This window comes from Sceloporus occidentalis, unplaced genomic scaffold (assembly GCF_023333645.1).
Source record: "Sceloporus occidentalis isolate IW3139 unplaced genomic scaffold, rSceOcc1.0.p SCAF_7, whole genome shotgun sequence".
Taxonomy (NCBI): Eukaryota; Metazoa; Chordata; class Lepidosauria; order Squamata; family Phrynosomatidae; genus Sceloporus; species Sceloporus occidentalis.
The window spans coordinates 67228364-67253533 of NW_028316987.1; the positions used below are offsets into that span (position 1 = coordinate 67228364).

General features: G+C 39.7%; 1 protein-coding gene across 1 annotated transcript; it reads left to right on the top strand.

The window, feature by feature from the left end:
• Nucleotides 1-1670: 1670 nt before the first annotated feature.
• LOC149309876 (pyruvate dehydrogenase (acetyl-transferring) kinase isozyme 4, mitochondrial-like) lies at nt 1671-14869 on the top strand. The gene is made up of 11 exons (XM_089533197.1): nt 1671-1915; nt 5511-5652; nt 6361-6432; nt 6866-7050; nt 7974-8063; nt 8940-9017; nt 9666-9742; nt 10131-10229; nt 10482-10592; nt 11618-11731; nt 12666-14869. The coding sequence occupies exons 1-11, from the start codon at nt 1768-1770 to the stop codon at nt 12807-12809; spliced, it is 1260 nt and encodes a 419-aa protein (XP_089389323.1). The 5' UTR covers nt 1671-1767; the 3' UTR covers nt 12810-14869.
• Nucleotides 14870-25170: the final 10301 nt, after the last annotated feature.

Here is a 25170-nt window from a genome sequence, read left to right on the forward strand (position 1 = left end):
ATGCTCCCATCAATAGCCGCACGATTTGGCAAATATCTCGCAATTATCCTGTGACTAGAGAGGAATTATAGCCCTATCGACAAGTGTTCTCATATATATTTCCCTATGGTCCAGTATTCTCCTGTGTTTCTCTATGGGCAAGTATTCCCCAATGTTTCCCTATGGGCGAGCATTCTCCTGTGTTTCCCTATGGGCAGTATTCCCCAATGCTTCCCTATAGGCAAGTAGTCCCCAATATTTCCCTCTGAACAGGTATGGTTTCTCTATGGTCAAGTATGGCTTCCCTATGGGCAAGTACACTCATCCCTCCATATTTGCAGCTCTGGCGCTTTACAGACCGCCCAAAATGGTGGTCTGCCGACGCCCTCGTTACATGCAAGGGGCAAGGCCCATCAGGAAGCTTTGCCCCTCGCACGTAATGATGGCACCCGATAGGGTCCATCTATAAAGCGCAATAGATAGTTGCGGATTTGATTATTCACAGATTTGATATGTTCTCTCTAGGAATCTCTAGGTCCTCCAGTGCAACTCTCTATGGTCAACTTTAACTGAAAGTTGCACTGAAAGACCTACAGATTCCTAGAGAGAATACTCTACTAGGCATTTTTAGCTCCTCTAGCGCATTTCTATGGTCAGTGTCTGTCAGACGTTGACCACAGAATTGCGCTGGAGGACCTAGAGATCCCTAGAGAGGTGTCCTCTCAGGTAAAAACATGGCGTTTTTTATATTTGTGGTCTTTCCACATTCACAGGGGGTCTTGCTACCCTAACCCTAGCGAATATGGAGGGACAAGTGTATATTTCCCTATGGGCCAGTATTCCTGTGTTTCTCTATGGGCAAGCATTCCCCAATGTTTCCTTATGAGCCAGTATGGTTCCTCTATGGTCGAGTATGGCTTCCCTATGGTCAAGTACTACCACTTGTTTTAGTAGGTCACACTGTTATGCCACGCTGGCTCTGGTGTCCCAATGTATTTGAACTTTTTTTGTGAGGGAAGATAGTGCTTCAAGAACAATAGCTTTATTTTATTCGTTTCCCCTGTTTATCCCACACAACACCACACACGCCCCTCAGTGTGCCCTTCCCTCCTCCTCCTCATGTTCTCCCTTTTCTTGGAAAAGGCAGCACAGCCTCCTCCCTTCCCCCTCCCTTCAGAAATCGAGTTGTTTACCACCTAAGCGCCCAGTTACGGATACAGCCTTCTGATTGGCTCTCTGGAGAAACGCGTTTAACGAGAGCAGCCAATAAGAAGCCGGTAGGGAAATGAAGACGTGCTCTTTTCCGCCCCCCTCCCCCTCGCGCTGCGAAAGACTGTTGCTCCAAACGTTCGGCACGCGAGGTGGGGGGAGGGGCCAATAGACTATGAAAAAGGAGGAAGTGTTTGACCTTGTGATCTCCGAGCCCAGCAGTGTAAACAAGAGCGAATTGCGGACTGAGAGAGACGGCGCCAGGACACGCCCACTGCCTATACCCTCGCCACGCCCCCTTTTCTTCCTAAAGCGTCAGCGTTTTAAACCAAAGGTTGGCAGATGATACTCTGAGGTGGGCGTGGCGTAAGAAGGGCGGGACCAAAAAGAAGGCGTCGACAGTTTCTGGCAGGCTTAAAGGGGCGTGGCTATGTCGTGGCCCCGCCCCTTTGGAAGGAGGTAAATAGGGGCCGCACGTGCAGAGCGGCGCTCAGAAGGGGCGGAGTTGGCAGAGGGAGCGTTTCAATAGGAAGACACTCCAGTGACCATTATCCTCAACCTCGAAGTCCTCTGGCAGCCATGAAGGCCGCTCGGATCGCCCTGCGGAACGCGGCCCCATTAGCCGCCACAGGCAGCCCAGGCCCGAGCGGGCGGGTGACTCGGGAGGTGGAGCATTTTGCCCGGTACTCTCCTTCGCCCCTCTCCATCAAGCAGTTCCTGGATTTCGGTGAGGGAAAGGGGGGTCTCTGTGTGCCTGTCTTTAGAGAGAGAGAGAGAGAGAGAGAGGGAGCCTCTGCTTTCGTTGTTGTTGTTGTGTGTCTTCCAAATCGGGACATGCTAAAACAAATGACAGTACTTGCCCATAGAGAACGTGCAAGTATTCCCCAATGGTTCTCTATGGGCAAGCATTCTCTGATGATTGTCTATGGGCACGTATGGTTTCCCTATGGGCAAGTATTGTCTTTTGTTCCCTGCTTATGGGGACCCTAATGCCACAGAGTTTACTTGACAGGTTTCTTCAGAGGGGGGTTTGCAGTTCCTGTCCTCTGAGGCTGAGAGAGTGTGACTTGCCCATGGCTGAAGGGTGATTCATTTGAACCCTGCTTTTTGTTCTATTGATTTACTTCACCTTTCTACCAGAAGAGACCCAAGGAGACCCTGTTCTCCAGAGTCCTAGGCCAGTGCTCAAACCACTCAGCCATGCTGGCTCTCCTTAACAGATTCCAAAAGTGCCGCATGATGAGGATCTCTGAGCAAATCCATAGAGTTTTCTTGGGAAAGTTTTTTCAGAGGGAGGTGGCTGTTGCTGTTCCCAAGGCTGAGAGAGTGTGACTTTCCCAGGGCCGCCCAGTGAGTTTCATGCCTGAGCAGGGATCCATTCGAACCCTGGTCTCCAGAGTCAGTGGTCCAACTCTCAAACCACCACTGGCTCTCTGTTGTCATGTACGCTCAAGTTGTTTCCATTATGGCGAACCTATTACAGGGTTCTCTCGGTTGGTTTCTTCACAGAGAGATTGCTATTGCCATCCTCTGAGGCTGAGAGAGTGTGGCTTGCCCAGAGTCATCCAGTGGGTTTCATGGGTTTCAAGATGGGATTCGAACCCTGGTCTCTAGAGTCCAATGCTCAAACCACAACACCACACTGGCTTCTCATGGGCAATCTCAAAAGGCAGCAGGCATCTCTGATGGTTTGGGGGGGGGGGCTCAGAATTGGGATGGAGAGTCATTTCTAGTTAATGGTTTTGGGATGAAGATAGCTGAAGGATGCTGGTTTCTCTCCATCTTTTTATGGCTTTCAGCCATGAGTCCAGAGTGCTGAGTCTGCCGCAGCTGAAACAGTAACCCTCACAGATATCACAGGCATATAGTTGTGTTAGTCTGGAGTGTCAGTATGCATAGGGATAATAGTAGTAGTAATAGGAGATAGGATGGGCAGTCAAAAAGACAGACAAATGGGTCCTTGAACAGATCAAGCCTGAAATCTCCCTTGAAGCCCAGATGATCAAACTGAGGCTGTCATACTTTGGACATAACATGGGAAGGCACAGCTCATTGGAAAAGATAATAATGCTAGGAAAGGTGGAGGAAAGCGGAAAGAGAGGAAGACCACACACCCGATGGATAGACTCAGTTAGGGAGATCATGGGTTTAAATTTGGAGGACCTGAGCAGTGGAGGACAGGGGGTCTTGGAGATGTCTATCCACAGGGTCACCATGAGTTGCGTCAATTTGAAAGCAGTTAACAACAAAGTAATAGTAGTAGTAATAGTAGTAGTAACTATAATGCCTTTTTCATCGATGGAACATCAGGAATACATAACCAAGAACATGAGCATGCACACACACATATAAGTCTGATATATATTACCTTGTAGCACCGTGTAGAAGACATATAATCTTGTAGCAACTTTGAGACTAATTGTGTAGAAGTAGCATAAACTTTTGTGGCCTTGGTCTACTTTCTCAGTTACATCTCATTTAGTCTCAAAGGTGCTGCAAGGTCCCTTTCCATCCTAGGAATTTAAGCTGCTTTGGAGGACATTCCTCAGGTATATTCATCTGGTCTGATGCAATTTATGCATCTGATTTCACGAGTTCTAGATAAGGCTGCAATCTCAGGTGGAGAACAGCGCTGAGGGAACAATGAGTGAACAGAAGTGATCAAAGTCTGGTTCCTTGTCAGTTTGCCTGGGATTGCAAGGGTTGGTCTTCAAGGCTCCCCAGAACTCCTTTGGTTTTTCTGCCTTGCATTCTAGTTAAAAGTATTCTGAAGTGCCTGTATCTTCCTTTTGTTTCTGTATCAGCTGCCGTTGAAGAATGAGAGGGGCTCAGGTTAACTGTAATGTGTTCAGCATGTACAGTTTTGTGTAATGCAATAGTGTGTCCAGTAATTTCAGTTTTATTAGGAAGCAAATGTGCAGGAAGCATATTCTGGAGGAAGGGAGCCTGCAATGCAAGATTTCCAAATCTTGTAGTTGGTCAATAAACTGAAGTTTTTAGAAGTGTGTTATATACTGTTCTTTACATATAATGTGGTTTTTACTAAATCCTTTATACAGTAACAAGTGAAGCATTTAGAAACAGGGCAACTAAATAAACTCTTTTTGGAAGGGCAACTATTAAATAACCATATGTTAAAATAGAATTGTTTTGACTTTCTGTCTCTGAAACAAGAGCCACTCATTACTGTTTAATGTTGTTCTTAAGTAATCTCCAGAAAATGTTTTAGGCTTTAAGCAAAGCTTTCTAGGAATTTGAATTGTCATTTATCCTTGTCTCCTTGGCTTCTGTAACATTGCAGTCCATAGGATGTAGTCATCAAATGCTAGAAAGAGGATATTTTTCTGTCCCTTGATCTATGCATAAGTGAACAAACAACTTCCAGCATTGCTCAGTTTATTATCTCAACACGGCCACTGTTAAGTTTATGTAAGAGCAGCCTTTGTCATAAATAAATGTTAATAATAATAATAATAATAATAATTCATTATTGATAGTACTGCCCAGCCTATGAATCTCGTAATATTTCAGTATATACTTAACTTGCTATATGTGCTTTCAGTGGCACCAAAATCTGTGTGGTATGACCAGTTAGGAATACCTGGCTTCCATTTGGTTTTCTTAAAAAAACCCATAGGCGGGTTACAGACGGCCAGAAAGTACACGACGAGCGCATACTAGGGTTAGGAAGGGGCAGTGCTTCCGCACCCCCCTAACCCTAGTACGTGCTCTGCGTGCACAAAATGGCGGCGGCTGTTCCACATGGCCGCCGCCATGATTACGTCACGACTGCGCCACGGCGCATAGTGTGCCTTTTCTCTGGCCCCGGAAGGAGCGCGATTTCCGCGCTCCTTCCTCGGAGCGTCCGGGAGACGCGCAGTGTGGCAGCTGCAGCTCCCGGAAGCTGCAAGCGGCGGCGGCGGGAGAGCGCCACTTCTCGGCGGTATATAACCCACCAATGTTTTCACTTGTAGAAAGCCAGACATAGTCCACTTACAATTTTTGGCCAGAAACCTCTCCCCTAGAGTTTTCATAACTCTCATCTAATGTTCTAGTGAACATCTGTAATACAGCAGCTTGTGAAAATGAAGGCACTAAGAGGAGTAGACCAGATTATTTTTGTTGATTATTTCTATTGGTCACTGCAGTTGTGCAGATTTTGCAGAAAGCTCTTTTGTTTTAACAGTTAGCAACTGTTGCAACGTATTTCCTATGTGTTACTAATTACAGCACCAAGATGAGATACAAAGTTTCCTGGAATACTTGGCTGGCATAACTACACTGAAAAAATAATTTATACTTTGTTCTTTGTTGTTTTTTAGGATCAACTAATGCCTGTGAAAGAACCTCTTTTTCGTTTCTTCGGCATGAACTTCCTGTGCGGCTAGCAAATATTCTGAAAGAAATTGATCTCCTTCCTAGTCCACTTTTGAGCACTCCTTCAGTACAGTTGGTAAAAAGCTGGTAAGTCTGTAACAAACTTCATTAAAATCTCCCATATGATTCTTTTCTGTTTCAATCTTGAAGAAATATGTTCCTTCTTCTGAAACTTTATTTGAAGCACAAATATTATTAATATATTGATCTGTCTATCTAAATCAAGTGTGTAACTGAAACTAATATCATGCTGGAAGCACAACTGATGCATGCTCTACAGAGTCCTTTTATATTCTTTACAGCTGCTTGTTAAACATAAATCAAGGTTTTGTAGAGCCTTCTGTTTTGTTCTTTGTGGTGATATGCTTATCAGTGATGGTATTAGTTATAACAAGATAGTGGAAGCTAGATAAATGTCTTTCAGTATGCTATGTGTGCAGGTTTACAAGGATAGTTCTATACCCTGTGTGCATGTAAAACTGCCAGATGAAACCACACACATACTAAAAACATACAGATTTCTAACAACAGTAGCATGAGGAAAGCAAAAGAGGTGTGCATACAAAGTTTATATAGAAAAATACCTCATTCTTTATTGCTTATTTTGGTGCAAGCAGGCAATCAAGAATATTTTTTCTAACCTTTATCTAGATGCAACTTGAAATCCTCTGCTTGTCCTTACTTTGTCTGCTATCTGAGTTACTGATTGGTAGAATTTATTAATCATATTTGTGCAAATAATTTCCCCCTGCCCTGACTAATCAGCAATGATTTGCTTTGTATTTATTGTAACAGGTATGTCCAAAGCCTAATGGAGCTTGTGGAGTTCCGTGATAAAAAGTCAGATGACCACAAAGTTCTGTCAGAGTAAGTGCTTTCTGTGTTTTGTTTTTACAACAAATTACTATGTTCAAACTAATAGCTGATTGCTGACACTTGTTAGAAACCTGAACTTTGTCCAGTTCAGAAAACAGATGCCTGATTATAATATACTGAGATAAGTTTACAGCCACAAAATTGATTGACATCTCATGTCACAGAAAGTGACACATGGAAATAAAACATGTCAATAACTTATAAAGTGTCAGGATAACTTTAGGATGCCTTGGTTGTCTTGACAGATAGAATGGTGAAGTAACCCACATATGTATTCAAGGTTTACTTAGCGGAGGTTGTGGATGGAGGAACAGTATTTTCTGCTATCATGCCAGTTGAGACTAGTGTGAAAGAATAGCTTGTTTTCTTTTGCTTTTCTCATTTCTTCATATAAACAAGTCTAAAGTTGTGTCTCCCCCATCAGTTTTATAGATGCTATTGTTACAGTCCGAAACCGACATCATGATGTAGTACCTACAATGGCCCAGGGAGTTCTAGAATACAGAGATTCATCTAAAATGGACCCATTCATCAATCAAAACATTCAGTACTTCTTGGATCGATTTTACATGAATCGGATATCCATCCGCATGTTAATAAACCAACACAGTAAGTTGGGTTTTCACATCTTTTAACAGATTTTGGAAGTTTTGTGTAACTTGCTCAGATATCTTGAATGAAAGGTAGATTTTATTAATATCGCCTGATCCAAAAAGACAAACAAGTTAGAAGCTTATGAGAGTACCAACCGTAGGTCAAAAGCATTCAGCTCAATAAAAAAAAAATCCTAGCAAAGAAAGCAATGAACTGTATATTGTCTTCTAGAGTGATGTATTGAAACTTGATAGCATACAGCACAAAGAATGAAAGGGAAATTTTATCTAGCTTGAGACTATGGAGTAGTTTTTTTTAAGATGTGGGTTTTGTTTTTCAATTTAAACAACTGCTTTCCTGTGGAATGCAAATGTCTGCGGACTACAGAACTGTAAGAACCAAATCACTTTCCTCTTGTAAGTAGTGTTATACTTAAGCAGATCAGTCCTGGATTCAAATCCTGGTTCTGCAGTGAAGTTCACTGAGTGACTTTGAACCTATTAACTGTCTCTCTATAAAACATACTTTACTGCATGGTGGGCGAAGTGTGTCATGGACTCTGTCAAACCCAAAAGTGCAGTCCCTCCCCCACTCACTTGCAACTTAATGTACTTCTTTCCCAGCTTGGCACAAACAAGCCTCAGATTTCTGCAGCATGAAAAATCCCACCCTCTCCTTCCATCCCTCCATATTCCAATTTCTGCTGTCCTTCAAGTACCAGTGCTCCTTCAGGCCCCAGCTGCCAAAGGAAAGTGGTCCTTTCTCCATAAGCCCTCCCTCCTCTTCCTCCCACTTCAGTCTCTATTCTTCAGCACACTGGCTGAAAAAAAAATCCTTCATTCCTTGCAAGTGTTCCCACCTGTTATCCTTCAATAGACTGGCTTTTTAAGCTTAAAAGAAACATTTGATTAATAGTTTTATATCTTTTATTTCAACAGCACTTATTTTTGATAACAATAACAATATGGGCAATCCACGGCACATTGGATGTATTGACCCATGCTGTGATGTTGTTGATCTGGTGCATGGTACGTATACAATTGAGCACCCCTTCCTTGTGGCAGAAATATGGTTTGACTTGTAGACAACATGTACATAATGCATGTGGTTATATTAGCAATATTTGGCAGGGTAAGAACAGCTAGTCTTTCAGAGACATGACTATCATAGGGTCACATTAGAGAACAAAATATTTTATCATTTAAATTTTTCTTGTCGTGTCATGAAGTGGATTAAACACTGGATTATTAAAATGCAGTCGACCCTTCTTATACACGGATTCAAGCATCCATGGGTTGAAAATGTTCCAAAAACATATAAATTTCAAATATCAAACCTTGATTTTCCATTTTTTATAAGGGACACCATTTTGCTATGTCATTATGTTTAATGGGACTTGAACATCCACGGGGGATCTTGGAACCAAACCCCAGCGTATAACAAGGGTCCACTGTAACTCACTGACTGCAAGTATGGACTGAGCATATAACCAGCAGGCTGAGGTTTCATTGATAGTTAGATACTGCTTGTGTTGTCCATAGCTCTTATTGTTTGGACAAGTTACAGCTTTGCCTTCATAATGGTTGCTGGTTTCTGTGTAACAAGCATGTATATATTACTGGAGTAATTGTTGTTGATATCAGTGGGACAGTTCTAAATAGACATGTGTAGGATTGCTGTATAATGCAATCCATGGAATAATTCTGTACTAATGTTCTTAATGCTTTAGTGCAGACAGTAATAGAATGACCTGCTATAAATTAGATGGCTGTATTCTCTAAATTTGCTGTTATAGTATTAAATAACACTCGAGTCATGTGAAGTCTAAGAAATAAGTAATAGTCCTGCATTTTCCTAAACCAGTGCTTTATTTCCCCCCCCCACCCTTTTACAATGAATTGTAGATGCTTTCCAGAGTGCCCAGATGCTTTGTGACCAGTATTATTTTGCTTCTCCAGAGTTAAAGCTCACTCAAGTGAATGGTGAGTTTTCCTGTCTGTCCCATTACATAAGTCTATTTGTAAAGACTTTCACCTGTGAAAGGCCTTTTACTGATCTATAATTTAACTGGTACTGCTCTTACTTTTTTTTCCCTTATCCTGGAATTATAAGTTTGATACCTTCTAGAGATAATGCAAAACTTGCACAGTGGCATTTGTCTGCTTATGCATCATCTCTCAGTAAACTCAGAATGCCAGACATAGACTAATCTTGACATGTTATTGTGAAACAGTTGTTTTTTCAACATATTTTAAAAATAATTAGAAATTCACATGGGCACAAATTTGCCATTGCTGTAGTTTAAGAGAGTTCTTGGTAGTAAAGAAGAAGCAGGGACTGCTTCCAGATTCTGCCCTGAGTTATGCAATATGCGCGCTATATATATATATATATATATATATATATATATATATATATATATATCTTTAGTACAATAGAAGCTTCCACAAAAATGATTAGAACTCCAATGCTGTATAAAATTAAGGGTGGCATATTGCAGAATGCTGATTGGAAAGCACAGAGCTCACTAAAAATCACTGATGTGGACACACTCGCCAATAATAATCATTTGAAGTTATACTGTAGTAATAAAACCAGTGAGCTAATTATTATTTGTATTTTTTCTACAGGAAAGGCAGCTGGACAGCCTATTCACATAGTATATGTACCTTCTCATCTCTTTCACATGCTCTTTGAACTATTCAAGGTTAGTATTTGTGATTACAAAGTGTTCCTTTTTAGACTTCTTGTTTACATGTACATTAACATCTTTATACTAATTAAAAGTGGTGCCAACTATAGCAATTCATCTTGAATATTTAAAATTTAGTGTTCACAATAGAGAATGCATGGAGGTGAAACAAGAAAATGAAAAGATCGGGAAACATTCAATCTGTAATATGCAGTAGGCTTGTGGTCATTCATATGATAATATCTAAATTAAATATCGCATTCCTCATTAGGACAATTACATTTCCCTAACTGCTAAGTTCAGTTTTCAGGTTTCTGCTTTAGTAAATTGGGTCATACTTTCAAGAATAGTCAAAATGATGAAAGTTATGCCTAAGCTTCATGGTTTTTTCCCCTCTTTATAGAATGCAATGAGGGCAACAGTTGAAAATCAAGAAAATAAGCCTTCTCTTGATCCAGTGGAGGTGACTGTTGTGCTTGGAAAGGAAGACCTGTCAATCAAGGTAATATTTTTTCCACACTCTTTTACTGTCTTAAGAACACAATCAAAAGGGTCCATAGAGAGTCCCATTGATTTAAATAGGATTGGTATGAGGGAATACATTGTGAACTATACTCAGAAGACTAATTCCTCTGCCAGATTTTCTTTGGAACTGAACTTGCTGGAGCCTTAAAAACAAAAATTTGTATGTTAGTGGTTCAGTTGCTCCTGGTCATACTATAAATACATAATTCTGGCTCTTTTTTTAACCTAGATATCTGACAGAGGTGGTGGTGTTCCAGTAAGGAAAATAGAAAATCTCTTCAGCTACACATACTCTACTGCACCAAAGCCTGTGATTGATAGCACAAATACAACTCCTTTGGTAAGACTTAGAAAAGGGAAGGCTAGGTTGTTGTAATTCTCCTTGCTTTTATGAAGCAAGTCTCATAAATTAACACAGGATGCTTTGAGTTAAAGACATTTGCATGTAAGCTGAACCAACTTGCCTAGTATCTGCAGCAACTGCATCATTCCTATGCTGATCTGTGTTGCAAAAAATTACTATCTCCTGCCATCTGCACACTAAACTGGGCAGTACATATACAGATAGGCCAGTATCCAGTAGTATACATCTGAATCCCAGTGATTCTGCCAAAATCTATTATTTACTCACACACTCCCATTCCCAATAGTTCTCCATGCACCCTGAAAAACTGATATGGATGGTTGAAAATCTCTCAAGTGCAAGTTTTTGGTGCAGCTGAAAGATGCAGCAGTTGTGGAGTGTGGGAGAGGAGAAAAGGTCTAGTTGCTCTGTCATTGGATTTAGATGTATGTCCCTGGATTTTGGCCTGTGCTGGGAATACCATGTTCAAGTTGTAAAATCCTTCTGAAAAAACTCATATGCTTGAGATGTAGTCTAGCCTAACCCCTTCCTTGGTATTTAGGTCTCTATATGGAAAACATCATCTGTTTTCAAAGGTACTCAGTCTTAGTTTAACATTTACAGTCCATCAGATCCAAGGGAAATTAATTTAGCAGTTTCCCAGTAGCTGACTTGCAAAATTAGCATCATTACCTGAGTTTCTCACTTCTCACTTCCCTTCATTTTCTGTTAAACATTGCTGGTCAAGTATAAGCACCTGCCTAAGATCATCCTTGAAACAGATTACTAGTAGTGCATCATGCTAGATTTAATGTTTATAATTAAATCAAGAATACAGAAGACAACTTGAAGTAAACAGACTGGGAAAACGCAGTGTGTTGGCTGTCATAATTTTCCTCCTTTGGGTAGTCATAGCAGGGCATAAGAGTATTCAATTGGAATTTACACCAGTACATTATCTATTCTGCAGTACTTGATCTAGAAAAGAAGAAAATCTAATAAAATGGCATATTTTTCTCTAGGCTGGTTTTGGTTATGGCTTACCGATTTCTCGCCTGTATGCTAAATACTTCCATGGGGACCTTAGTCTGTGTTCCATTTCTGGTTATGGAACAGATGCTCTTATTTACTTAAAGGTATGTTACATTCTGTCCATGCTTCTCCCCCCATTTCAAATGGTTTTGCAGTGTTGCAAATTAAACTGTTAATTAGCTTTTAAAACTGGATTCATGCCAGCTTGAGCCTTTGCAGTTTTCATAATAATGATGTAAACTGTAAGTAATAAAGCTAGTTGGGCTTTGATGAGCCTTTGCAGAATCTGCTTTTAAGGTGAATTTATGTTGCCATTACCGATTTTAGTTGGTTTGAATTTAGGGAATATTTTGTGTTTTTCCTGTCTGGATTGTAAGCCATATTGAATTTCTTACAAAAAATATCCATTCTGAGAACAACTATAAAAATATTTGAAGAAACTAGAGTTCCTCTTCATGAGGGCATTCTGGTCACCTAACTATGAAAAGTGATTAGATATGGCAGTTTTACTCTTTTCAGAAAGGAACTTAATTTATTTATTATTGCTTAGCTGTGCTTGAGATAGAAGTGTGGAATATGATGAAATTCAGTCTCAAAAGCTTGGCAAATGTTAACATCATAATCAGTTTTATGTGAGCAAGGCAATTTATACCTTTTTTAAAAAAGCAAACCTGTCTCCAGTCAGGATGTTTTGTAATAAAGGAGGCTAGCATAGCTCCCTCCTTGTTCTCTTTCTACCAACAAGTTAAAAAAAAATTCCCATCATGTTTTGAGAAATTGGGTATGATAATCTGTCAATGAATTTTAAATAGTCTTTCAATTAATTTTAATGGCTTTAACTTTACAGATGATTTTTAATTATGTTCATATTTTATATTTTTAATGGATGTATAGTAATATGTAAGCTGCTTTGAGTCTCATTATTGGGGAAAAGATGGGATATAAACAACTAAGTGGACCCAAAAGAATAATACTACTGGTTTGTCTCAGGTGTTAATGGAGATGTCTAACTGTATAAATCTTGGTCTTGTTTTCTAGGCTCTTTCCACAGAATCTATAGAAAAGCTTCCTGTTTTTAACAAGTCGGCTTGTAAACATTATCAAACTGCTATAGAAGCAGATGACTGGTGTGTTCCAAGCAAAGAACCAAAAAATTTGTCAAGGCAGAGTGCGGCTGCATGAAATCTGTATTTGTGCACGAAATGGAAGGGGATCAGAAATCAGTGTTTCAGCCAGGACTAATGAAACAAATAACTTGATGTCACTCCTATTCTGTACCAAGATTTATACAAGAAAGAAGAAATATATGGAATAGGAGATTACAGCATAGACTGTACATGTACTGTATTTGTTTTCCAAGATGCATCATACATTAGGAGAACTGCATTCATAGACAAGTGTGCATATGATTTTATATTCAGAAAGTTAGGTTAACACTCCAAAATAGTAGTGTTTTTTGAACTTTAGGAGTTAGGACAATGTGTTCTAAACCTGTATATCATGGTTGCACTCCAACGCAAAATTTAACGTTCCCCTAATGTTGTAACTCCGTATTTCATTCTATTACAAAATTGGTGTTAATGATATACACTGCAACCAATGGAAGATCTGTCTAGTTGAAATAGCAGTGATAATAATTTTCCCCCACTACAAGTGAAGTAGCTGGATTTGGGGAAAAGCTGAGATAGTACCATGATGCTAAAAGTTACCTTTTTATTCTAATTCCGAATGGTAAAGTGTTACTTGAATTTTGTCTGTAGCAACTTTCTATTGCCTTTCTGATTGTGGAGGTTATCCCACACTCATGTAGAAGGATCTCAAAGTGATGTCAAGGAAGTTGTGGGTATGTATTTTGAAGATAATTAAGTTGTAATATTATGGTATGTCTGATTCTTACAAGCACTGAGAAACAGCAGTAGAAATAAAGAGGTTTTGCGAGCTAAAATACAAGCAATCTGACTTTAAACTGGATGAGCACAAGGTAAAGTTATACATAGACAGGGAGGATAGTTCTTTGAGTGATATTGTGTAAACATCAACTTTAGAGGTTTTCACCATGTGGATTTGAAACAAATTTGGGATCTTGATATGTGAGCTAGCAGTTACAGTCAAACAATGACTTGTATAGCTTTAAAAGTTCAGATTATGCTTGAAACATTTTATAGTGATGTGATGATAACCATTTATGGAGTTTAAATGAGAATTCCAAAGAGTGTGGGAAATCTATGAGTGAGAACTAGAAAAGGAAAAAAAATGAGAATTGTAGAATGGTTTCTTTTTTTGAAGAAATGATTGGGAGAATATTCCATTCCAAATAATTTGCACTCCTGGAAGATTGGGAGTTTCATAAGGGCCCAGCTAATGACAATCTATGTCAGTCTGTCTTTTTCTTTTTTGAAAAGACAGTGATATGCTTAAAAACTAATCCTAGTTCATTTTAAAAGGATCACTGTGAAGATTTAGTGTCCATGCTCAGTTATGGCAGCTTCATTGCTGTCATATTTGCTGATGCCACTTTTGCTGTGGACATTGGATTCAGTTGAATAGGTAATCCCAGCCATGTGAGGCTATTGTGTGCAGTTGGTACAGTGAACCAACAAAGGCTTTATCAGCTAACATTGCTGGATTTTTAGATGTTTTTCCCACTGAAAATGTTGTTCAGATTTGGAAAATGCAGCAGATTTTTATCTTGTAAAGTGTTTTTTTATGCTTTGATCATGAAAAAAGAAATGCATATTTAGTGTGCTAATTGCAAGTGCCTGGTTTGGTTGGCAGCTTTATAGTAAGAGTTACTAATGATGAGATCTTAATGTACTGTTTGAATCCTTAACATTATATAATGGTACCACAGTGGTACTGGTTAATAAGAAAAGTGTGCCATTCAGATCAGCTGTGTAAAATTGCATATTTCTTCAGACATTGTGTTTTGGTAACTATAGAAGCTTATGCAATAGGTAATAATATATTTTAAAAAGTTTTTTGCTTATGCTTTAATCTATTTATCGGACTATGCACTGTTTCTGAAAACAACCAAAGGAGCCGTCTTTTCTTAGGCACAGACCTTATTTGGGTGCTTTAGGTGTGGTTTTGTGCCCCACACGTAATATCAAAAACTGCCTGGGCAGAGTGTAAGACACTCAAAACTGGACTTTCCTTTTAGATATCTCTGCTATGATATGCCTTGAAGTTTCTAGTACACTTGAAATGTACTGTAACATTTTTAATAAAATATTTTAAAAATATTTCTTGTCTGTCCTTCACCCCCAGCTTCACTGTGAAATTGGGGTCACTTGCTGTACTGAAGTTATCTGAATTTGACATTTAAGCTGCCTATCCTAATTCTGACCCTCCTAATTATTTGTAATTATGGTGCTTTGGTCTGTTAGTAGTGTCACTGTCATTTCAGTACAATAGTGTGTATCAGTGAGTAAGCAAGCTGGATGACTGTAAAATAAGATAATGGCGTAAGGTAAGAGAGAGAAGATCAGCTACTACCCTGAAAACTTAGAAAAGAGAGGAAAGTTTTCTTGGAAGCTTGAGCATCAGTGGTTACCACAGAAATGTTGATTTCATTGATTGTGGGAGTGGAGGAGAGACAATGGGATGGTGGTTATACAAGGGCTGCAACAGGTTTAGTCTGATGTGACCTTTCTTCAAGTGATGTCTACTGCTTTGTGTATGAAGAAAGTGCAAGAAATGGCTGAAGAAATTAAATGGGTCTTTAGAAGACTGTTGTGGGACTTAACCAAGAGAAGAGAAATGAAGGAGAATATTAAAATTGTCACTCAGTTGCATATGACCCTTATAAAGCAGGGATGGGCAAGTGGAAATGAGGAGTCATTTTTATCAAATTCCACTTTAGGCCACCCACTCACCCCATCTGCTGAAATTTCTTTCCCTTTCTTGTAGGGACTATTGTGGGTCTGCTAGGGAGCTGAAATAGTAGGTCGGGGGGGGGGGGGGCACATGCAAGTTCCTTAATACTGTTCCAAACCCATGTCAGTTTGTTTTGAAAGCCCTTTGAAAAATAATTCATCAACCTGTATACATTATACAGAAACATTTTCAGGCGAGTGTCAGTATGGCAGAACCCTTCTCCAGGTTGGCTCCAGAGTTCCAACCTTTAGGTTCCCATCACTTCCCTTGCCCTTTTACCCTTAAAATCCCTCCCTAGTTTGAGGTAACCACTATATGGGACAAGTAGATGTATTGGTCATTCAGTTCCTGGTGGTTAAAGTGTGATTGGCCCTGTTAACTGTTAAACTAAAATATTCAGAATGTAAAAAATAAAAACAGTAAAATATGTATGGTAACAAAGTCAACAACTAGTGTTAAAGCTGTTTCCACACACAGTACATATCAGCTTTTAACAAATAGCACTTGCCCCTGGGCTTTTTTCAACTCATAGTTTCCAAAAACCCTGTTCAGGTCTCCTCCATTCCCCTATTCCCAATTGGCCATCACTCTATTTCTACCTAGCCCTATCTGAGTGTTCAACAGACAGCCCTCTTGTTTTCATATTTGTCTCCCCATAGACCCTTCTCAGAACATTTCATGAGCTGTGATTTGTTAGCTACCCAGGCTTTTCCATCTTGCTTCAGTCTGCCATCTGCAGTGGTTCACTGTTTTTCTCTTTTTTTCCCTTCACTCGACCAGATTTCAGTCTACAAGACTTTGCCCTATAGCATGCACTTGTTTGCTTTACAGTCCTCGAAGGAACAGAATTAAAAACATTTTTGTTACAGTACCTTATGTAGTTTTCTTGCATAAAGGGAAATTCAGATAACCAGTTTAGACAGGAACATTTAGTCCTTGTGGAAATGCAGCTGCCAGTCAAATATGAAAGTGTTTGAATGATTTTTCATCCACAAAGATCTGTTTGCAAAGGGTGTTGTAATAAGCACTGTATACAAGACTTCCATCCCTGCAAAGCAGGACAGGTCATAAGGTACCATTTTCTGTATTCCTCAGTTATGGGCATTCACCATCTGTAGTTTTGTCTGTTCATACCCTTTGCCTGACCCTGCTTCTGTCTCTTAAGGAGGACTGCGAGGGGCAGGCCAGGATACATTCCTTAGTTACGCAGATGCAACAACGTAGCTGATGTAGAATATTGCCAAGAGTCTCTTGGAGGTCTCTCATTCATAGGGCTGCTATTAAGTGAAAGCCAAATTAATGGCAACAACAGATACCATATCTTGTCACTAAAAATTAATTGGCTCACTATTAAAGGAACCTCACAGTATGATGGCTTACTTCATTATGTAAGAATGTAAAATTGCATGCAAAAAGGAAAGTGCACCAGTCCTGACTTCATCTTCAGTTCTGCCAGTCTTTTCAAAAGGGTAGAAACAAGCCTAAATAGGAGAGTTTCCTATATGTAGGAACATTCCCAACTATAATTAGGAACAAAGCAGCAACAACAAAATCAATCCAGGTTCCCCAACTATATGAAGAGTGCTGACATGTAGGGTAAATGCCCCCATTGAAACCTGTTGTTCTTCAAGAGTCAGAACTAGAAGCAAAGGGATGGCTTAGTGTGCTTGCCTTTTCCCATATTGATTAACATGCACATTTAATAAGTGAGGGAAGTGATAAAGCAGAGACTGAGTGAAGAAGAGATGTGATGAAGACCTTTGGCTTCAAAAGCTAGTATTTGGAACCTATTTGTTGCTCCAAAAAGGTGTCACAAGATAGAGGTGTTTTTATTTTAATTTTGTTGCCAACATTGCCACCTCTGCAATTTATAATGAGCAAATATGGTTGGTGTTTCTACAGAACTTGTCTAATTACCATTAAAACTTCCACTTCAAGGCACAGCAGTAAAGCCAAGTCCATCCCACTGCTGTTAACTTGAATAACCAGAAATAGATAAATTGTAGGCCCATCTATGCTCTCCAGGGATTCAGAACCTGGCAAAATGAGTACATTCCTAGACTTTTGTATAACTTCAGCCTTTTGGTTGGCCCCATTCTTCATAAGCTAAAAAACACCACTTTCAACTCCAGTTTCACAACAGCTACTGAAGAAAACATGACAGCTCACTGCAAGGGTCCCAATAATTCTATGTGGCAATCTTTGCCTTGAAAACAACAATTTAGAATGAAGCCATTGGTGTGGCTATTGGTTAATTTTCAGGGCAACTCAAGGGTATATCTATATGGCTGTTCTTTTGTCATCCAAGTTGACAATTGTATACAGTAACTATTGGGAAGTAACCAGGACATACTGTGTAAATACAACCGGGGCGGGGGGGGGGGAGGCCTTTTCTTCATTCAGTCAATAAGGGAGTGTGAGACAGCAGCACAGCTAACAAAAAGATGGAGCTGGAAAAGAAAAATATCCTTGTTTAAAGCAGAAAAGTACCTGGTGGATAGTTCAATGACTCATTGATCCAGCAGCAGATCTGTGTGTCTTTGAAGCTCTTGACAAAAAAAAAAAAAAAAAAAAAAAAAACATAGGAAGAACAGCCACCATCAAATGTGACAATTTGGGCAGCCACATTCAGTTGACAGAAGAAAGTCCTCTGTTTCTTTCTTAAGACAAAGCTGGGAGGCATTTGCACTGTTTGATATGAGTGTACTCAGAGAATAAATTTCAGAAAAGCTGAAGGGTGTATTTTAACAGAACATCTTCTAGGGCAACCTTTCAAGTGCATCTTTAAAACAGAAGGGACACTGAAGTACATTTTGATGCAATATATTTTGCAGTATATGTATGCAGCTCTTCTAAGTTTCAAAATTAAAATTATTAGATTCTTATTTAGTATACAGTATCTCCCATTTCTTGCAATAGGGCAGGAATGAAAATGAAATATCTTGTTGCTGGGAAATTAAAATTTTCAATTAAGGGAAATGCCTAAATAAGTTCTTTGCTTTAAAAAGGATTTTGTTTTAAACTTATTACACAACATAACAGGTACAGGCATTCATAAGTATAAGTATCAATTAGTATCAATTTGTATTAGTATCAATATGATATATAAACCTTACTATAGCATCAGTATTTTTAGTTATCATTACCAGGCATCTTCCCCTCAATGTTTTTAGAGTTCAAATATGGCATCCACTGTCATTCCATCAGAGTTAAAATCATGTCCAGCAGTCCTTTCCAAAATTACCAATGTGGGCTCAAGGGTCTACATTTCCAATCCAGTCCTATTGTGATAGACCAGTTCTTGCAGGATTCAATGGCCAGAGACCTGCCGTGGCATTACACTGGTATATATGCCATTAGACAGACTTTTTCACATTCTTCAAGGTTGTGCAAGCATGACATCATGTTCTGGTTTGTGCATGTCATGTGATGACAACATAAACCTAAACCCATGTACAGGTCCAGGTGCACTGCTTAGGAAGATGGCCATCCTTATCAGGAGGTGGAATTATTATTGCATACTGAGAGAATGTGCAATCGGTTGTGCAACAGTGAATTCCACTACTACAGCATAGCTCTGCTTGTTTCATTTTCTGATACGTAACTGGTGAATAGGATTTCAGTCTATTTTTTCCAGTGGGCAGCCAGATGTTTGTAGGAAGCCAAGAAGGGAAGAGCCCACCCCAAGCATTGCACTCCCTGGCATTCAGTAGCATATTGGCACTGAATATGGAGCTTCCATTGAAGTATCATGCCTGATGGATACACATGGATTGTTTGTCAAGTCCCCATCTAATCTAATGGCTATCTATTACCACATGTACTGCACATTAATTAGGTGTTGTTGTTTTAAATGCTATTTTCCCTCCTATCCTGAATTAACTACCCAACATAGTAGAATTCAAAGATATAACTGTGCTTGTCCGTAGAATCAGTATGTAGAGAGATCTTGTAGCTCCTTTGAGATTAATTGAAAGAAAGAAATTGACAGCATGAGCTTTCATAGACTTCAGTCTACTTCCTCAGATGCATTTGGTGGAGTGGGAGCAGGTACAGACATATATATGCCATTGGTATGTAAGGATGTCAATGCAAATTACAAATCCATGGTCCCTAGGTTGATTGGGATTCCTTGAGGGACCTTCCATTAGTCTTTGAAACCCTTAGAGACCCTCTCCTGATCCCCAGATCTTCTCAAGAGTATGGCTACCTTTTTGTGCAAATGTGGTTTTGGGGATAGGGTGTTACCACTCTCCATGCTTGTCCCAGGGTCCCTGACCATTGGGAACAGGTTTCAAAACCATCGGATCTTCCATGTAGGCCTGACAACACTCTCAGTGTGACAAGCAGTGGCCATCTTTGTTGTGCAAAACTTGATTTTGAGGATGGAGTGTAATACCTTTCAGAGCTCATTCAAGGACTCCCAACCACTAAGACAAGGCGTTATGTTCCTTTACCTTGGCTTAGTCATCAGTCAAAATGGGGACTGTAATCAAGAAACCAGAAGGTTATGTCTTGGATGGACAGCCATGAAGGAACTAGATAAGATCCTCGAAAGTTAAGACATAAATACCAAAGTCAAAAGCATCTAGGCCATTGTATTTCCAATTTCTGTGTATCATTGTGAAAGCTAGACAGTGAAGAAAACTGTCAGGAAGAGTATCCACTCATCTGAAATGTGGTTCTGGAGAAGAGTTCTGTAGGTACCATGGACTGCCAAAACGACCGATGTAACAGTAAATGCTTCCCTCCCCCAGTTGCAAATCCCAGAACTTTACTGGATGGAACTATGGCAGATAAAGTGGAATCATAGCATATAATTCTGCATTGTGAGTGGATCCTACAGGTGGATTGATTCAGTCAAGGAAATAACTCTCCTGAGACTGCAAGACTTAAGCAGAGCAGTTGATGACCAGAGATCATGGAGGTCTTGTATTCATAAGGTTACCATAAGCTGAAGTCAACATAATAGCAGATAACAACAACATGGGGATTTATGTTTACAGTCATCACAACCAAATGTAATTTCACATATCCAGAGGACAGCAGCTTAAGAAAGGCTGATTGAGCCTTTCCTCAGACAGAAGGATCCCCAAACGCTTATTTCTGTATCTTTTCCAAGTCTTTGATATCCTTTTTGCGATGTGGTCACCAGAATGAATAGATAGCATTCCAAATGCAGTCTCACCATAGATATATATAAAGGCATAATGATATACTTTTATAATGATGTAGTTTTGTTTTCTGTCCTTTACCCACTGATGCCAATAGAGGCAAGTTTCAAGAGTGAGTGAGTGAGTGAGTGAAGACAGAAATCTACTGGAGTGATCCTACTCACATTCACTTATTTCTTCATGTATGTAGTAAATACTTTCTCAATATCCTAAACCCAGCAGTATGTCTGAGTTCCTAGATATCCATGCATAGGAACATAGGAAATAAGGAACTCTTTAAATCCCTTCATATACTTGAGTTGGATATATTGTTAACAGTTAATTTGGGCTCTGTCCATCTCATGTATTCTGGCTTTCTTTCCATTTTGTGTCCACTTTCTTTCTTTGTTCCCATTTGTTCCAGTTCAATGGCTAACAGTTTCATGAAGCTAATGAAGTCACTTCCAGTCCATGAAAGCCTAAGCAACTACAAATATGTTGTTTTTTTAAAGCTGCCACAAGACCCTGGGTTGTTTTTACCAGTGCAAGTAGGCATGTCAGGGAATTTTAACTGAAGCATTTTATTAACTAGAGAGAAGGGAAGTCATAAAACTGACATTAATTCCAAGGAGAAAAAAAGGTTGTCTTGAAATACCTTTCCATGAGGAAAGAGTAGAATCTTTCTCCACTATGCATGTGCAGTGTCATAGCCTTTTCATCACATAAGAGGAGCACTGAATGCAACTGAAGATTTTTAATTGGATTCAGCACCATAATCATCTAAACCTAGACTTCCCCATTCTCTGCTACTTGACATTGGCATGGTACTATGGCAAAAGTGGGCAACTGTGGCCCTCCAGATGTTGTTGGACTTCAGCTCCAACATTTCTCCACTATTGGCTATGTGACAAGGGATAATGATAATTATAGTTCAGTTACTTCTGAGGTGCCACATGTTATCAGCTCTAGATTACAGGCTGTGGACATAGATTCAATCATATTTGTGGCATATGGATGAAAAACATTTGGACTTAAGTGACAACTGGGTCTACTCTATATATGACTAAATGTGAATGCAATGCATAATAGTTATATGTTAGGGTACTTCATGGGCATATATGTTTCTGACTTTCTTGGAAGGTGGCCTAGTTCCATTCCAAGTATAAGAGTGGATATCTAGACTCCACATCTGTAAAGAGCAGGAGTAAGAATGACTCTTGTCTTCAAATTATCAGCCATCAAGGAATTACAGGTCTTCTGTTTTTTCACAAGAAAATGGTGATCCGTTATTGGAGGAAATGATAGATTTTCCCAGGAGTTCCTGTATGTTTTGGTTTCTCCAAAAGGAAGCCACGCTCTTTCTGTATATTTACAGAAAATATTGACAGATCTTGGCAGGCTCAGGCTTAAATAAATCCTTTCCTGCCTTGTTATCATTGCTTTTGCTATCACTGTTTTTGGATTGTTGTTGTTTTTGATACAACAGAACAGAGAAGCAGTAACAGTTAAGATATCATCTGTTATTTAGGGCAAATGATCTCAAACTGTGCCAGAGTTGAATTGCCTCATTCTGAAGGAAAGAACAAACAGTTGAGGCATCCGCAAGAGGGCTAAGGAAGACAAAATGTTAGTTTCTCCACCAAATTCAAGAGGCAGGATAGAACAATATAACTGGAAGGCTCCCAAGGACCTGTGCAGCAATCTATAGCTAAAATATCCCTTAAAAGTGACCATCTAACCTCTTTAAGCAGAGGCCTAAGGAAAAAGTGTTCAGTACCTTCTGATGCAATCTACAGCATTGTCAAACCATACTTACTGTCAAGAATTTCTTCCTAAAATTTCCATCTCCTTTCTTATAATTTGAATCAATTTAATTGGAAACAAGCTAGTTCCATCTTCCCCATGGGACCCTTCTGAAATTTAAAGAGGGCTATCATACCATCATCCTTAGTCAAGGCAGAAACTGAGGCTATCCTACTTTGGAAATATCATGAGGCAACATGACTTACTGGAAAAGATGTTAATGTTCAGTGAAACTGAAGGCAGTGGGAAAAGAAGATATTGGTAACTATTTTACAGATGGATTGATTCCATCAAGCCACAACCCTGCATTTGCAAGACCTAAGCAAAGCTGTATGTAGGAACCAAACACCAGCAGATACCAAGGACCAACCAACCATATCATGTTTCCAATTATAACATGGAGACTTGTAAGATGCTTTTTGGAGATGATCTTGGGAGCACCACCCATGGAACTTTCAGATTTTGTCTAGTTAGGCCCTAATAGAACAGATGTCATATAACTGGATCTTGGCATCACATTGAGATTCAAGGAAAGTGGTGGCTTCTCACTGTTAGCTTCTGTCAGCTTTTACAAGCTGAAGCTCAGTTCTTGAAATGTGCATGGAAAATAAGAAGGCAGTGAAGTTGTTATGTATTGTTTTGCCGCATGAGCATCAAATAATCTATCTGTAAGCATAAAAGATACCAATTCATTTATTTTATATATCTGTTTTTACCAGAAACCTTTGTATGCTACCAGTTCAACAGTTTCCTGGTGGTTTTCAAAATATAAATTAAAACACACACACAAACAAACATAAAATAGTTTTTTAAAAAATAAATTATCATGCTTACTCATCCCAGCAATGAAAAAAATAATATGTACTCATTATTGAATATGCATTCAGTTTGAGCATTGGACTATGACTCTGGAGACCAGGGTTCGAAACCCAGTTCAACCAGTTCAACCTTGTAAACCCATTGGGTGACCTTGGGCAAGGCACATTCTCTATGGGTTGCCATACGTTGGAAATGACTTGATGAGACACAATAACAACAACAGTCCATTACTGAAAGTCTCAATTGACAGACATACTGAGGAAGGTAAAGCTAAGAGGCTGGAAAAGATTTTGGTCTTACCCTATGGATTCTTGGCTCTTTAACAATTTGTTTTAAAGCCCATCTTGCCCTTGGAGAACCTTGTCTTGACTTCTATTGAAGAGAACTCAGACCAAAAAGCTCTAAACATCTGCAAACTATGAAAATGTGGGGAGTACAAACCAGTTTGTCTTGATAAAAGCCTTCTTTTTCCCCCAATGTCTTGTCCTAGTCAAGTGGGACAGAAGTAGCCATCCTGCTTACAGCCAAACCAAAGGAAAGCAGGACTTCACACAGGACACAACAGCTGCACAGCTTCTGTTTATGCTGCACAGCATACAAAAAAAAAAGAAAAAACACACACAAAAAGAAAGGATTAACAGTTTCCTAATGCTTGACAATATGGGAGCCAGTTTCAACAAATCCAAAAGATTATTCCAGCTGTTCTGAGGCTGTGGGCCTAAAAATGGAGGGGAGAGTTAAGCTTGCCTCCCATTGGCGTTTCTTAACTGGAGACACTTGGGAATGAATTGACTGGTTGCAATAAAGGACAGATCAGCAGCAGCCTCTTTCAGAAAAACACAAGTAGAAATGGGGGCAGCCTCCCAGAGATGACCATGTAAATATAAAAGTACCAAAGTTATTTAAAAAAAAATAACCTTCAGGAGGAAACAGGAGGTGGTTCACTGCCAGTTGCTGCTGTTTCTGTCTTGTTCTGGTCTTTGCTTAAAGCTTTCCATTCCTTATTTGGGGATGTGGGGGGAGGCGAGGGACTGAGCTATTAATGCTTGGTAAACATACTCTGTTCCTCTTGCACAGCCAGCAGAATTAGCTGCCGCGCACTTCTTTCTTGGCATTGTTCTTCCATTCTCACAAGTACACTGGGCTGATGACAAAGAGAACAACGCGTTCCCTACTGATTGCACAAAGAGCTTTAAAAACATGTTTATATGTGCCAGTGGCAAAAGGAGGATTAGTCACCACCAAGTGGCACACCACGCCTCCCCTTCCAAGTGTGTGCAGGAACTCCTTGAAAGTCAAGGCCCGGGCACATTAAAAGACAGACTTGCCTTTAGCATGTTTTGTCTGTGACCTATTTCTTCCTTGGTTTTTGTTTCCATGAATATGCTGCAGTTACTCTCCATTATTTTGTTTATTGGTGGTTTTGAAGAGCAGTGCTTCTTTCTAGAAAACTACTAAGTGCACATTTCAAGATGAGCAGCTTTCTTTAATTTGATTAGAAAAGTGAATATAATTACTTTTGTACTCTTCTGTTTGTTGTTGTTGTTGTGTGCCTGCCAAGTCATTTCTGATTTATGGTGACCCAAAGACCTATCATGGAGTTTTCTTGGCAAGATTTGCCCTGAGGGGATTTACTCAGAGGAGCTTTCAGGCTGAGAGAGTGTGACTTGACCAAGGTCACCCAGTGGGTTTCATGGCAGAGCTGGCAATCAAACCCTGGTCTCCAGAGTCAAAGTCCAACACTCAGACCACTATGGCATTCTGTCCTGCTGCCTAAATATCCTAAAGACACCAGATCCTGTCTGATCTTAGAAACTAAGGAAGGTCACCACCGGTGAGGACTTGGATGGGAGACCACCAACAAATACCAGATGCTATAGGCAATACAGTCC

What these genes read in the sequence shown, in the direction of transcription:
- LOC149309876 (XM_089533197.1), top strand. Translation starts at nt 1,768, where the DNA reads ATGAAGGCCGCTCGGATCGCCCTGCGGAACGCGGCCCCATTAGCCGCC. An exon ending in AGGAAGACCTGTCAATCAAG is followed by an intron (nt 10,230 to 10,481) that starts GTAATATTTTTT and finishes TTTTTAACCTAG; the next exon opens with ATATCTGACAGAGGTGGTGG. An exon ending in GCACAAATACAACTCCTTTG is followed by an intron (nt 10,593 to 11,617) that starts GTAAGACTTAGA and finishes ATTTTTCTCTAG; the next exon opens with GCTGGTTTTGGTTATGGCTT.